The sequence below is a fragment of the Telopea speciosissima genome, chromosome 4 (genome assembly GCF_018873765.1).
Source record: "Telopea speciosissima isolate NSW1024214 ecotype Mountain lineage chromosome 4, Tspe_v1, whole genome shotgun sequence".
In the NCBI taxonomy this organism is placed as follows: domain Eukaryota; kingdom Viridiplantae; phylum Streptophyta; class Magnoliopsida; order Proteales; family Proteaceae; genus Telopea; species Telopea speciosissima.
This window is the reverse complement of record NC_057919.1, coordinates 19450071-19465377: the sequence shown is the minus strand read 5'-3', so window position 1 is coordinate 19465377 and position 15307 is coordinate 19450071. Positions and strand designations below refer to the sequence as shown.

At 38.4% G+C, this 15307-nt stretch overlaps 1 protein-coding gene across 1 annotated transcript; it reads left to right on the top strand.

Annotated features, from left to right (window-relative positions):
* The first annotated feature begins 13958 nt into the window (after positions 1–13958).
* LOC122659049 lies at positions 13959–14450 on the top strand. The gene has a single exon (XM_043854207.1). The coding sequence runs from the start codon at positions 13959–13961 to the stop codon at positions 14448–14450; it is 492 nt and encodes a 163-aa protein (XP_043710142.1).
* The last annotated feature ends 857 nt before the right edge of the window (positions 14451–15307 follow it).

The following is a 15307-nucleotide window of genomic DNA, read 5'->3' as shown; positions in this document are numbered from 1 at the left end:
TCCCCCTTGGATTCGAGAAAAAGGAGGTGTTAGTAACCACAAAATAAAGAAATTAAAGATGTGGACATTTTCAATTTAATTCAATAGATGTCTATCAAGAACAGATAGACCTCCATACTAATTAGTAAAGATACATAATGATCCTTTATCTTCACTTTTGTTGCTGTTAAGGTTTTTTGTTTTTTAGATTATATATTCATGCACAAATTAATTTGAAAGGAGTAGACTCTTATATCTATTAGGAGTAGAATGAACACATTCTCCACATATCTAAGCTTCTAGCGTCTCAAATGGCAGCAATACCTAAATTTAAATCAGTATCTAGGTACAAGTATGGATCTTAAAAGGGGGGGAAAATCCAAAATTAGAAAATAAGTGATTGTGTATCTTAACTTCATTCTTAAAAAGTAGAAGTTTCTTTTATTATGTGATTGAGTGAGATAAAAAAAATTACTATGGAATAGCATCTAGAATGGATGAAAAAAAAAATTAAATTAACATAACAAAAATTTCAAGCATTACCTGTGCAGAATTGCGAAAATATCATGCCAATCAAGAGAAGGGCTAGGTCGTTACAGTGGTATTAGAGCAAACTCCTAACACTGGTGGTGGGGCCATAATGGAGACGTTGTGCTCGTAAGGAGGGGAATGTAATGCCCTAAGAAAATGGCATAGTACCAGCCCACCTAGGAGATTGTTGAGGTGTCCCCACCAAGAGACGACTTAGTACCTAGGTTTGCGAGAGCGGTGAGGGGGTGCAAACTTAGTCTCACATTGGCTAGGGAGGGAGATCCTGAGTTATTGATAAAAAGTAGCCTCCTCTACTTGGTATGACGCGTTTTAAAGTCATGAGGTCCATAGGAAGTCTAGGTCATTACAGTAATGATTGAATGTGGATGCTTAATGATGCAAACATGTATATGTATTGTTGAACTGTCAAGTATCAAATGTATGTCCATATTATAGATTATGATATGTCATGAATATTGACATTTTAAGTTAATGGTGTGAAATTTATGTAGACATCTCAACTTATGGTATGAATATATGTTGGTATTGTAGTTATGGTATGAATTGCTTTATAAATGCCATGGGATGCACACTATGATATAATGAATGGAAATGAGAAAGTTATGAAGAATGGAAAGAAAAAGAAAAAAGAATGAAAGTAATTACTACACACACACACAAGTCATGTATCTAGGAGAATCATCAATCATAGTCACATCATTCCTCCCCAGTGCTCCGGTTACTAGATTAAGCATGATTCATCTCACTAGGCTTTTAGCTCATCCCATTTATATGTTGATATTACAAATGACGAGGCTGGAGAGTATGTATGTACAACTCCAACATTGGGGGTTGCGAGTGCCCAGGGTGCTTGAACCTTAAGAATAGGACTTCAAAGACCTAACAGAACTGTTCACTTATACTTTTTGTATATACTGATGTATATGATGTTAAGAATGAACAAAAATGTAATAATTTTTTAATACAAAATGTAGATATTTTGCCACTAGTCTTACTTTTTGACTTTATACATTCATTGAAACTCTCTTGTGTTTACTCTTTAATTAAGACCATGGAATCAAAACTCGATCGAAACCACTGAGTTGTCTCGGTTTTGACCAGTTCCGAGACGAGATTGGAAGGTATTTTTAAAAATCCATAAAATCGACCAGGTTTCGATCGAAACCATGGTTTCGGTCGAAACCTGGTCGAACCATATGGGACTTATCATTGGTGGTGCTCTGTACCCCCCTCTCTCTTCCCACTCTTCCCTTCTCAGTGAGAGCTTCTCTTCTCCTTCCTCTTTCCTTTCTCTTCTTCTTGTTCCTTCTTACTTGAGTATCTTAAACTCAGTCCCCATCACCTGTTTCAGCAGTGGTAATAGCTCCACAAGATTGGGATCGATCTCCCTTTCCTATTCTCTTTTCTACTTGAGATTTTGCAACAAAGTTCCTCTCTTGGGGGCGATTCAAATTGCCAAGTCTGAATCGAAAGCTTGTGTGTGCTGTGAGTTTTATTTTGAAGATCATATCTGACCTAAAACTTCTGTCAGGTTTGATTGCTGCATTTTATTTTCAATCTCCAGCTTCCCTACTCGAAGGTTGGTTGTTTGGGGTTCATAGGGTCGAGGAATACCAACCTTGTCCAAAAATTTCAGGTCTAACCGAGAGTATTTGAAGGAGTTCTCTCCTTCGTAGAATCACTTTTTTTTGCCTCTGGTTTGCACTAGAGGTAGAGCCGTTGAGGTAGGAGATGATAATTCTCCCCCTCATGAATTACGATTTCACTTCTTTTATCTTTAGCCTCTCACTTTCCATTTTATCCCTCCTTCTTTCCTTTATTACTCCCTACCCTTCCTTTTGATTCACTTCCAAGTTTAACCATATATAATAAATACTAATTAATTCCCCTAATGTCCTTGCCTTAGTCTATCAAGTGACCCTCCCCTGTTCGTTTAATTATAGCCCTACCACTCCCCTTGTGGCTTGGTATTTGATATTTGGGTGGGCCCTTAGCGAACCCAATAGGGTTTTTTACTCGAGTTCCACATCAATTCACCAATTTGGTATCAGAGCAAACCTGTCCATGGATTCCTAGATTGGGATATCTTGGACAAGTTGACGATGGGGCTTATCATTGGGCAGTAATGGACAACGAGACCAATTGGTCCCATAACATGTCATGGGATACGTACATTGTCCATTCTGAGGAGCGGCTTCGCAATCTTCAATGGATCTAGGTACAAGTATGGATCCACAATATGAAAAATGAATGGAAATGAGAAAGCTATGAAAAATGAAAAGAAAAGGAAAAAGAATGAAAGTAATTAAGACATTAGATCCCTTTGTGACTACCATCCCTTTCCAATAGGGGAATAGGTACTAGATGAGGGAAGATATAATATTTTTTTGCTAGAAGATCAGCAAGTATATATTGATGGTATAAAGAAAGTTACAAAAAGAGAATAAAATCAGATGCTCAAACTCAAAAGCATCTTCAGCCAATTACAAACAAAAAAGTTCGGGTATGAAACCCTCACAACAGATCAGAAGAAGCGATAATATGGTCTTCCTAGAGCTTCCCAAGAAGTTGCATGGGCTATGAAATTTGGAGAGTCATTCCACTTCTCTGAAATTTTAAGGCGGGCTGCTCGATTCGCAAGAGCATCTGTTGGGAAATTACACTCTCTGTAACAGGGAAGATATAATACGTATTACTTAACATGTGATTTACTAGTGCATAGTCCTCCCCAGTATTTCGGTGACTGGAACAATAGAATCGATCATGTATGAAGGGGAATCATCAATCACATATATAAAGAGTAGAATAGACGATTTTGGATGACTGACAGGACCTCAGATTATTGTGCGCAGTGGCAGGACACTAAGATAACCGTACTTAGCTTTGCTTCCAGAAATGATGCTTATAATTGTTAAGATATATTGTAACTCTATAAGTATGATTTTGTATTTAGCATGATTCATCTCACTAGGCTTGTAGCTTATCCCATTTATATGTTGATTTTACAGATGACGAGGTTGGAGAGTATGTATGTACAACTCTAGACATTGGGGGTTGCGAGTGCCTAGGGTGCTCGAACCTTAAGAATAGGACTTGAGAGACCAAATAGAACTGTTCACTTATACTTTTTGTATACACTGATGAATAGGATGTTAAGAAGGAACAAAAATGTAATAACTTTTGAATACAAAATGTAGATATTTTGCCACTAGTCTTACTTTTGGACTTTATACATTCAATGAAACTCTCTTGTGTTTAATCTTTAATTAAGACTTCTGTTGTGTATGTATGTTATAAGAGAGTTGTGCTAATTGTACATGTATGATGGATGCATGATCATTTGACCGCAGCCCATGAGGACAGTGCCTTTTACCCTGGCCGGGGTTTGGGGTCGTCATAGCTGGTCTATCAAAAAATTAGGATTGTGTTTACTCTTTAAGACTTCTGTTGTGTATGTATGTTATAAGAGAGTTGTGTTAATTGTACGAGTATGATGGATGGTCATTTGACAGCCACCCATGAGGGCATTGTCTTTTACCCTGATCAAATTGTTGGGAAGAGATGCAGAATAACTTTCCCACCTATGTGAATCAAAGAAGAAAACAAACGAACAATGGAAACCAAACAAGCAACCACAAACCAAAATGAACACAAGATTTAACGTGAAAAACCTTTCAATGTGAAGGGAAAAACCACGAGGCAACTCCGAAAATAATCCACTAAATCAAATAAAGGATAACAATGATTCACCTCTCAAGTTTATGGCCAAACTTGAGATCCACCACAATATTGAGAAAAGAAATAATAAGCACTTAGAGAGATTACAAGGTTACCTCACACTTTAAAGAAAATGCTACCAAATCACCTCTAAAAGCCATCAACTATTTCTCTCAAAGTTTGGAGAACCCAACCGAACAAGCAAGTAGCAACTTCGGTTATCCGGCTAAACAAGAGCATGAGATGTAGCAAAAACAGCCTTAAGAATGACCTAAATGTGAGAGCTAAACCACCACAAAAAATCTACACTTCTTCTTCTCCAAGAGCTCCAAGAACAAAAGACTTCTTTTTCTTCTTCTCAACAAAAGTGAAAAATAATTTTTCCTCTCCTTGGAAAAGTTCACTCACTTTTTCTCTTCCTTTTACTTGCAAAGAAAGAAATCCCACTTCTCACTTTACGTAGGTGACCTTTTAAATTCAAAACCCACTAAGAATAAGAAAGTGGATGCCAACTCATTTAGCTCTTTTGACTTCTCATGGGTTTTTTTGACTCAACTTGGTCCAAGCACCCAAAAGCTCCACATGGGGTTAGACCAATATAGCCCAACACCCAACACAAATTTGGGATTGTCACAACTGCTCTATCAAAAAATTAGGGTTATATATATATGATAGGTAATATCACTTGAAGAAAAGAAAAACTATACACCCAAAAGAAAAAGCATGGAACAAATCCGGACTAAACCCCCTGATAATGACAGGTTCAAGAAGAGGAAGAAGAACAAGAACACAAAAATTATGAGCCCAAAAGGGAATAGAAAAAGTACCTAACTTAAGGGCACCCTAATAAAGTGTCCAAGAGGCCTGAATTAGGTTTTTATAGCTGGCCTTTCTAGCTTTCTAAAAAATCATAGATACATGAGGATGTATGTTTTCTATATTATCATTCTAGAGAATACCCCATGTGATTCATAGGTATTAAAAATACACCCAGAAGAAGAAGAAGGAGAGAGAGTAGCAAGGAAATGTGGGGATGAAAGGTTTTAAGTGGGAAATGAAAAATTAAAAAAGAAAGGAAAGAAGAGATTAAAGAAGAGGCTTTAGTTTCCTGGTTTATCTTAAATCAATTATTAAAAAACTAACCAATTCAAAACTATAAAATGTGATCTTTTGATATTCTAGAATTGGAAAGCTCAAAGAAACATGGTGCAATGCAAGAAGAAATTGGTGTTAGCAACCAGAAATTAATTAAGGATATGGAAATTGTCAATTTAGTTCAATAGATATCTATTAAAAACAGATAAATCTCCATAATAATTCATAAAGAAACATAATGATCCTTTATCATCACTCTTTTTTGTTGAAGTTCAATTATTATTTTTTAGATTATGTAAACATTCACAAATGTGAATGGAGTAGACTATTATATCTATTTGGAGTAGAATGAGAAAAAGTCTCCATATATCTAAGCTTCTAATTGAAGGAGGGTTAATTGAAAAAACACCCGGAAAAATAAATTCAATTCTCTAATTATATTATGACTAAGATTAGACATCATCTAGTTATAGGTATTCAAAATTTCAATTATTGGAAGGGGAGAACAACTACCTTTTTTTTACTACAAGTGCATTGCCTCCCAGGAAATTAAGTTCTTCTCCTGCATAGCAATGCAAGGTATTCCACAAAGCGAATCACAACTACATCTCTTGCATGCCATGCCCCTTGCGTGTGTGGTTGCATGGCCTGGCCAGGGTCATGTTAGTCAGGCCGGGTTGACTCAAAAACATGTTTTTTTTTCTTATTATAATTTTTTTATAAGATTACATTTTAAGGGCTCCAGATTAAAGTATTAATGACTTTCAATCTAAGCGGCCGATTTTGACATACCACATATTGCGCTGTGAAGCTCTCAGTGAGTACTTTTCATCCATATGACGACCATGTTCAGATTTCACCAAAAATTGACACAAAAATCGAGGAATAAAAAATGTTTTGCATTGATTGAGGTCCAAACAATATCGAATTTTCACGAAAATTCTTGTCTGAACTAAAAATAGCCAAATAAGGCCATCCAAAGAGTTTCGGCAAAAAATGAGGGGTTCAAATACCAAAAAAGTACCAAGGGCAAACAGTCATTTTAGTAAATGATGCTAGATTTGAATGAAACTTCATGAACAAGTAATTAAATAAGGCTATCTTAGGAATCTTGGCTCTATCTATGAAGGTTTGAGATAGAAATAGGTTTGGGGTAAATGAAAATTTTGCCATTTGATTGTTTTGCGATTCACCTAAGCCTTGATCATCATTGCCGAGACGTTCTTCCATGGTGTAAAAAATGCAGTGTCTACACAAGCATGCGTGCCTCATTTTATATTTCTCGTATATTAATCCTTGCCTTGTAGTCAAATACCTAAGGTATGTCCTAACCCTCACTCTTGATTTATTATTTTCTCTTTAATATTGTGTTATGTTTTATTTTGACCAAACAAATGTAAGGGTATTTATGTAATATCCCTTTATATGTTCTAATATAATCCTACTTGTATTAATGCCCAGGCTGTGAGGGGTAATCTAGTAATTAGTCCATCTGACCTAAACCCTAGTTTTCCTATATATACTAGCTGGAGGCAGCAGTCTGGGTATTCCAAACTAGATACTCAGGGTGTAATGCTTTAAGCAACCTTGTGCTTAAACCCTAACCCTAGAATCAACATGTCGTCTTAAACAAGCACCTAAATTGTGGCATGAGAAGTTTGACAAGACAGTAAAGAGCCTTGGTTTTCAAACCAGCAACTCGGATAAGTGCCTTTATTTTTTGTCTGAGTCAAACAAGGTCGTGATTATTTGCTTGTATGTAGACGACATGTTGATTCTAGGTTCTGATCTCTCTGTAGTGAGTGACATTAAAGAAACCTTGTCCAAAGAATTCGACATGAAAGATCTTGGTGTGGTAGACACCATTCTTGGAATGAGAGTAAGCTTCAGTGAGCAAGGGATCACCCTTAGTCAGACTCATTACATTGAGAAGCTACTTTCTAGTTGGGGATACAGTGATTGTAAATCGATTGAGACACCCTATGACTACAACAAACGGTTGAAACCTAACACAGGTGACACCATGAATCAGTTAGATTATTCTAAACTGATTGGTAGTCTCATGTATGCAATGAGTTGCACTAGGCCAGACATAGCCTTTACGGTAGGCATGCTGAGTCGTTTCACTAGTAATCCTGGAAAAGAGCATTGGGATGCCCTATCGAGGCTGATGAGATACCTTAAGGGTACTCAAGGTTATGCTTTATGTTATAATGGACATCCTCCAACTTTGGAAGGATATTCGATGCATCTTGGTGCTCGATTTGGGAGACAAGCAGATCCACCAAGGGGTTATGTATTTACACTAGGAGGAGCAAGTAGCATGAAAATCCAAAAGACAGACTAGTATTGCTCACATCTATGGAATCGAACTTTATGCTCTAGCTTCATGGGAGATGAAGCAGAGTGGATAAAGGATCTGATCATGGATATTCCATTGAGGAGTTTTAAGTTAAACTCTATATCTATATTCGTGATAATCAAGCAACCAAGACAATTGTGAATAACTCACTCTTTAATGGTAAGAGGAGACACATCAGGCTGAAACAGGCTATGCTGAATTATAGAACAGAACAAGGGATTATCACTTTGATTGATGTGAGATCGAAGGATAATACGGCAGATGCCCTTACAAAGGGATTGAATAAAGATCGAACATTCAAAACTACAGGGGAGATGGGGTTAAAGACCATTTAGTCAGGTCTTAACCTAACCCAATATTATTTTGAATTATTCGAATCTCATCTAGTCTTGGTAAGCATTCGGGACAGTTTACATGTTTCAGATAACTTAGTTAGGTTACTAAGTATGGGGGTTTGTGAAACCATTCCAAATTTGATGGTGTAGCAAATTTTCATGTGAAGTCTCCTTACTTTGTTATTCCACAAAGGAATATGAAAAATGTCTGATATGTTTCAATGATATTGTGCTAGTCTTTATGTCATTCCAAACTTGATGACATGTCTTTCATAGTATGGTGTACCATTCCAAATTTGATGATACAACATAAATGTATGACTGATATGACGAATACAGTATTCCAAATGGAAACATGGTATGGTCCTTATGATAGAGACTATATAGGATCGAGTTCTTGTAAAGAAACTTGATGATGATGCTTATTGTTTTTTGATTTACCTTCAGCCATATATGAAATGTACTAAGTTCTTATTGTTGAACTAGATACTATTGTGCAAATGATTGAATTCATAATATCTTATGAAATTCATATTTGACAAATTACAGAGAATGGCGAAGATGGAGGAGAACGGTTGAATCTGGATCTCGATGAGGATGACTTACTTGATGAGTAAAGTCACATGGATTGCAAGGACTTTTCCTTTTGATTATTTCTTTTGGTTTAGCCACTTGCATGTGGAACTTCGGATTTATTGTTGGGTTTAGTTTTGATCTAAAACCCTAGTTTTATTTCTTGAAGTTTACTTATTTCTTATTTGATTTATTGGATTATTGATATTCAATTTATATTGATTCAATTACTGATTGAACAATGGTTCCTATACATGTGTAATGGATATATGTAGAACATAGGAGGAGATTGTAAGGGTATTTATGTAATATCCCTTTATATGTTCTAATATAATCCTACTTGTATTAATGCCCAGGCTGTGAGGGGCAATCTAGTAATTAGTCCATCTGACCTAAACCCTAGTTTTCCTATATATACTAGCTGGAGGCAGCAGTCTGGGTATTCCAAACTAGATACTAAGGGTGTAATGCTTTAAGCAACCTTATGCTTAAACCCTAACCCTAACAACAAATTGGAAGAGGAATTTACTCGGTTGGACCGAGGTACCTATAACACCTTCTTTGGTCCGCAACCTGACTAATACCCCAACCCTTTGGTTTTTTTTTGTTTTTTGGTAAAAGAACTTTATTATCAAAGGAACAAAGTTCCAAAAGAGTCAAAAAACAAGGGAAGGAAGATAAAGGGGGCGGGGAATCCTGCCAAATACAATAAGATTGGGTGCTAGCATCTACAGAAGCTAAACAATCTGCGACAGCATTGGTTTCTCTGAGAGAGTGTTAAAAGATAATCTCTTTGAAGCATAAGCTAAGTTCCCTGCAATTTGAAATAATGGGAGCAATTTTCCAATGGATGGAAGTAGATTGCTTGTTCAGGATGTTGATGATCGTCAAATTGTCACTTTCAATGATCAAGTTCTTGATGTGCCTATTGGCAACCATGAGAAGAGCGAACCGAACAGCGCATGCTTCAGCTGTTAAGGTGTAGTTCCATCCTATACCCTTCGAATAGCCAAACAAGAAGAAGAGACTGGTCTGCAGACACCACCTATAGCTTCATTTCCTTGATTGTCGAGACTAGCTCCATCCACATTGAATTTAACGAAATTGATGGGAGGAGGGTTCCATTTCACTGAGCGCCATCCTTGGTTTGTAGATTGTTGAAAGCCTTGAGTATGTTCCCTAGCATCTGCAATTGCTCTGAATATGATAGAATTATAGTTGAATCTTGCTTGCCTGAAGGTTGTATCCTAGTAACTAGACCATATCTACCAAATGATACTGCAGAAGAAGGAAGCTTTTATGCGATCATCTCTGTTGATAGAATGCTTGGAATTGATGACAAAATGAATTCCATCTAGAAAGTTATGATTTGCAAAGATATTGATTAACCCTGCTAGTCTCCAAAGATGTTTGGTCGTTTGTAGTGATTGAAGGCAAATATGGCAGATAGGGTTTAGATTAAATCCCTTTTGATTGAGAAGGTCGGGAAGGGGAAGCCTTTGATGAATGGTTTTCCAAATAAGGAGTTGAATTTTTGGGGAGGTTGGAAGATGCCATATTTTCAACCATGAAGGATTGGTGGGAGGAATATCCATTAATGGCTAAATTGTAGGCAGATGCCACGATGAAAACCCCCGAAGAAGTAGGAGCCCATATGAAGCGGTCCTCTCTTGGAAAAATAGGAAGGGAAATTGAAAGAATGGAGAGAGCTATATCAGGTAGCCACCAGTGGAAGATTTCTTCACTTCTCCACAAGGAAGAGAAAGAATCAATGAAATAGTCCACGATTAAGGGAACGTTGCTAGGTAAAAGAAAGGGAGCAGCTGAGGGAGTATGATTAGGGATCCATGCATCCAGCCATGGGTTAATGGATCTACCATTGCCAACTTTAAAGAACAGACCTTTTCGAAGAAAATCTCTAGAAGAACACACAGATTTCCATCCCCAAGATGTGGTTGAGGATCAGTTGGCTAGAAGGAAATTTGAGGATGGGAAATATTTGCTTTCTTGAGCTTGGACCACAGTGAAATTGGAGGCCAGGTGGAGGAGTTCCCAACCTTTCTTGGTTAAAAGAGCTTGGTTCATAGGTGCAGAGAGCTTAACATTTAATCCACCGAACCTTTTAGGAAGGCAGATGTTGCTCCAAGAGATGGTGGTCACCAAAGATTGATTGCCATTTGACCAAAAGAAGGATCTTCTTGTGGAATCCAGAGATTTTTGGATTGCTACTGGGATTTTAAAGCAAGACAGTGTGTACAAGGGCATGGAAAATACGGTTGGTTGAACGAGAATAAGTTTCCCTGTTGAGCATAGAAATTGAGATTTCCAATGCTGCAATTTGGAATTAACTCGATCAATGAGAGCATTGCAATGAGTCAACTTACCACCTATGAAAGGGATTCCCAGATATGTGTCCAAGGATGTGGTAGGGATCACTTGAAAGTATTCTCGGAGCTATCTTTTGATGGAGGAATCCACATTTGGGCTAAATTGAGCTCTGGTAGGGATCACTTGAAAGACTGGTGGAATGTTATAGAGAAAGTTGAGGCTATTTTTAGCCTCTTCCAACCTTCTGAAAATATTTCCAACTTGATGCTTGTTCCAATAGCTAAGAGAGTCTTTGAGAGTCTTTAATTAGCTGCACACTTTGAAAGAGAGGGAACCTTTGGAGGTAGAAGACAACCAAATGGAAGAAATAATATTCATAAAATCTGGTTCGTGGATCCAAAGAACTTCAAATCTGAATGGCCTAGCTTTCCTGAAGTATGAGAATACTTGATCGGTTTGAAGAATTATGGCTTTATGATCCGATGAAGCAACTACTTCTGTGAACACTGATGCATTAGGATAGAGGTTCAACCAAGCATTATTAGAGAGGAATCTATCCAACTTAGCTTCTATTCGACGATCACCAAATTGACAGTTGTTCCAAGTGAAGTGCTGCCCGATCTGTTTGATTTCATCAATACAAGTCTGATTGAGAAAGTTTTTGAAAGGCTCTAGTTGTGAGAATTAGATAGGTCTACCTCCCAACTTATATTCTGAATTGAAATAAGTGTTCCAATCAACACATAGAACCCAAGGAAGAGAAATGAAAGGCACTCTAGGTTCAAGATAGAGTTGAGCTGGTCTTTTCTAATGTGATCAATGCAACTCAAGTAACAAGTAAGCTTCCACATGAAAAAGCTTCTACATGAAAACACCATTCACTACTCCAAATGATATTACACTGAACAGATTAAGTCCACATCAGCAAAAGGCCTCCCGCACCCTAGCTAGCTGGAGAGCAAACATAATAAGGATATGAAAATGATCTGCAGACATGATTCAAGTTGGAGCTTGACTAGTTCCCATTGGAGCCCTTTTATGGAGTCATGTTTTGCGTTGCCCAAGTGGGGGTAAGGCGATCATTGTGTACCACCTTGTGTCTGTGCAGCATGGCTATTGGGGCAGACGGCGCCGTAGAGGATTTGGATCCATATAATGTTTCCTTAGGCTTCCATCTCATATGGCCATTACAATACGCGAGCCAACCAGTAGATCGAAAAAGAAATTACATTCTTGGGAGAACAAATGCCTGAATCTTCTTTCTTCCGTGGATGTTCCTGTTGGGTTTTGGGCCTCAATAACACAAGTATTTTTAATTGGGCCCATAAAGGTTATCAACCCACTCTAGTTAGTCAGGGGCATAACTGACCTAACGCATTGTGGGGATGTGATTAGGGTCAGGGAATATGCTATATATTCAACCCAAGGTCCCCACAGCCGTCATTCTGATTATTCTATTATTCTTACTCACGGGAGAGAAAGATAAAAGGCTGTGGAAGGCTTTTGGGGAGAAGTTCAAGCTTGGGGATCGACTACAAGTTTCAACCAAAAAGGTATGAATCTATCTCTCCTTTATTTGTTTGTTTTCCATATCTGTGTAGGATCACTGTTTAGAGATCAATGTACTGCTTTGAATCTCACAAGTGGCATCAGAGCCAACCTACATAGATCTGGAAACAGATTTAATTTTTTAAAAAATTTTGGGTTTTGAATCGTTCTTGTCCGACCACTGTGGGTGGTCTCCGGCCACCAAAATCCAAATATTTTTATATGGAATGGTAGGGGACGACGGTATAAGCCGTTTCACCAGAATCGTCCCGACGCGCTGGCACGCGCCGCCAAAAAAAGCGCATAAATCTTACGTGCTGGCAGTGTTTTAAAAAAAAAAAAAAAAAAAAGGTTACTTACGCTGGCGGAGGACGATTCATCGCCGGGTCGACTCGGTAGGGTTTTCGAGTCAACCCGGTGGATGGTTGGGTCAACTCGGTCCAACCCGGATGAGTCAAATCAGGCCCGACCCAAATGGGTCAGACACGGACCGACCCAAGTGGGTCAATCTTAGCCTAACCCAGATGTCCAGACCCGATCCAACTGGACCAAGCCAGTCCGAAGAATCTAGGTCGACCCAACCCAAAGAATCTGGGTCAACCTGACCAAGGTTTTGACCTGCAAAGTGATCCGACGGGTCAGATAGGACCGGTTCAGACCATCCGATTTGACTGACCCAGACCGACCGTGAGTGATATCACGTGCCGGATTCAAGTCGTGCGTGGGAGCATTTTTTGAGGTGGGGTTTTTTCTGCTGTGTCTAATTTTGCGAGGCCTACGTGCTTGTATGCCTCACTTGCTCCAAATGTGGCTATTGGGACCCACAGTGAGCTTTTAAAGTGTTTATGCAATTCTTTAAATATGGATTTCTGCATTCCTTGTTTAAACTATTGACCATAGGCAACCATATGAAACATTATATCACAACGCAATGCAGAATAACAGTAAATTTTATAGAATTATTGTGTATGATAAAATTCATGTATTAAATTGTTTGAATTTAAATACTAATATCCCACAGCTGCATCATGAGTGGTTGGGTACTCTAATAGGGTCAGATGGAATCCACCAAAGTGGTAAAATCTGGTTTTGTTATAATACCCAATAACTCAAGGTTCATGTTTATGGCAGCAAAGGACGGTGGTGCTCACCCAAAGGTAGCACTATCCAAGACCAAAATAAAATACACACACACTTATAGGGAGAAACTGATCTTAGGAATTATTGTCTACCCAAAGGTGACAATTTTATCAAAGGTTAGTGTTATCCCGCAATAATTGCAAAGTATTGAGTGGACCAGTGCATTTCAAAAACCCAAAGGTTAGGAATGTAGATCCGGTTGACACTCTTGGTTAGGTGTTGGTACCTTAGTTTATACAACCAACACAAGTTAGTGGTATTGAAATACCCTGTATTTTATATTCTATTCTGTGTGATAGATATATGATTCTATTATGTCCCTATGGCAGATGTCTTTAGGTCATGGTTTATCGGACATTCCGAAACTTTTTGATGAAAATTATACGAGTTGGTATGAGGATCTGGATGTGTATCTATGCCTTAGGGACCTAGATCTTTGTTTGAGAGAGCCCAAGCCTACAGCACTCACTCCTGACAGTACTCAGGCAGAGAAAATAGAACTTGAGAAGTGGGAAGCTGCAAATAGAAAATGTCTGAAGGTCATCAAGCATGCTATCCCTGCGACCTTGAAGGATAGCATCACAGTGAAAGATACTGCCACGGAATTTTTGGAAGCTATTAGAGTTAAATTTGAGTCTTCCAAGAAGGCTCAGTCAGGTGACTTGATGAGCAAACTAACCAATGCAAAGTTTGATGGGAATGGTAGTACCAGGGAACACCTTCTGGGACTTGTTTCTTTAGGAAACAAGATTAGGGAGTTAGAGATTAACTTTGATGATGACTTCCTAGTTAATATTGCACTCAATTCACTCCCAGAGTAGTATCAGCACCTTCATGGCACCTACATTGCCTTGAAGGATAAATGGAGCATGGATGAGCTGATCACTATAACTGGACAGGAAGAGGCAAGAATGAAAAGGGGAAAATTGGAGAGTGCTAATCTCACACAAGGCAAGGGATCCTCATCTGGAGGACCTCACAGAAATAATAGAAGATTTTCCAGGAGAGGCAGGTTTGCACCCTACCGGACTGGTAGGAACCAAACTGAGCAGGGCAACAGAACACAGTAGGACAACAGGGGCAATATAAGGTAAAAAGATTCAAATAATGTGGTTGAGTGTTTCTAGTGCAAGAAAAAGGGACATATGAAGAAGGACTGCTTCAAGAGGAAGGCATACTTTGAGAAGAAGAAGAGCACTGGTAAGAGTACCTCTTTGGTCTGTTATAAATCTTCCCTTATAGATGCACCAGTAGAATCTTGGTGGTTAGATTCTGGATCCTCCATTCATGTCACTCATTTCTTGCAGGGGTTAACAAGCCGGAGGGTACCAAGCAAGAGTGAGGTAACGGTGTGTGTCGGGAATGGGGCGGAAGTAGAAGTGAAGGTCATAGGATTAGTTACATTATCTTTGAATTCAGACAATTTTATTACTTGAAAGGATGTAGTTTTTATTCCCTCCATGAGGAAGAATTTGATTTCAGTTTCAAGACTAGTTTCAGATGGTTATTCTGTTGTTTTGAATAAAGATGGCTTCACTTTACTTTTGAATTTTGTGGTTGTTGGTTCTGGATATTGTTCGGATGGTTTGTATAGACTAAACTGTGTCTCTTCTTGGGTTATGAATGTTGGCACCAAACGTCAACTGGTGGATGAGAAGTCTTCTGTACTCTAGCACAG

What these genes read in the sequence shown, in the direction of transcription:
- LOC122659049 (XM_043854207.1), top strand. Translation starts at nt 13,959, where the DNA reads ATGTCTTTAGGTCATGGTTTATCGGACATTCCGAAACTTTTTGATGAA.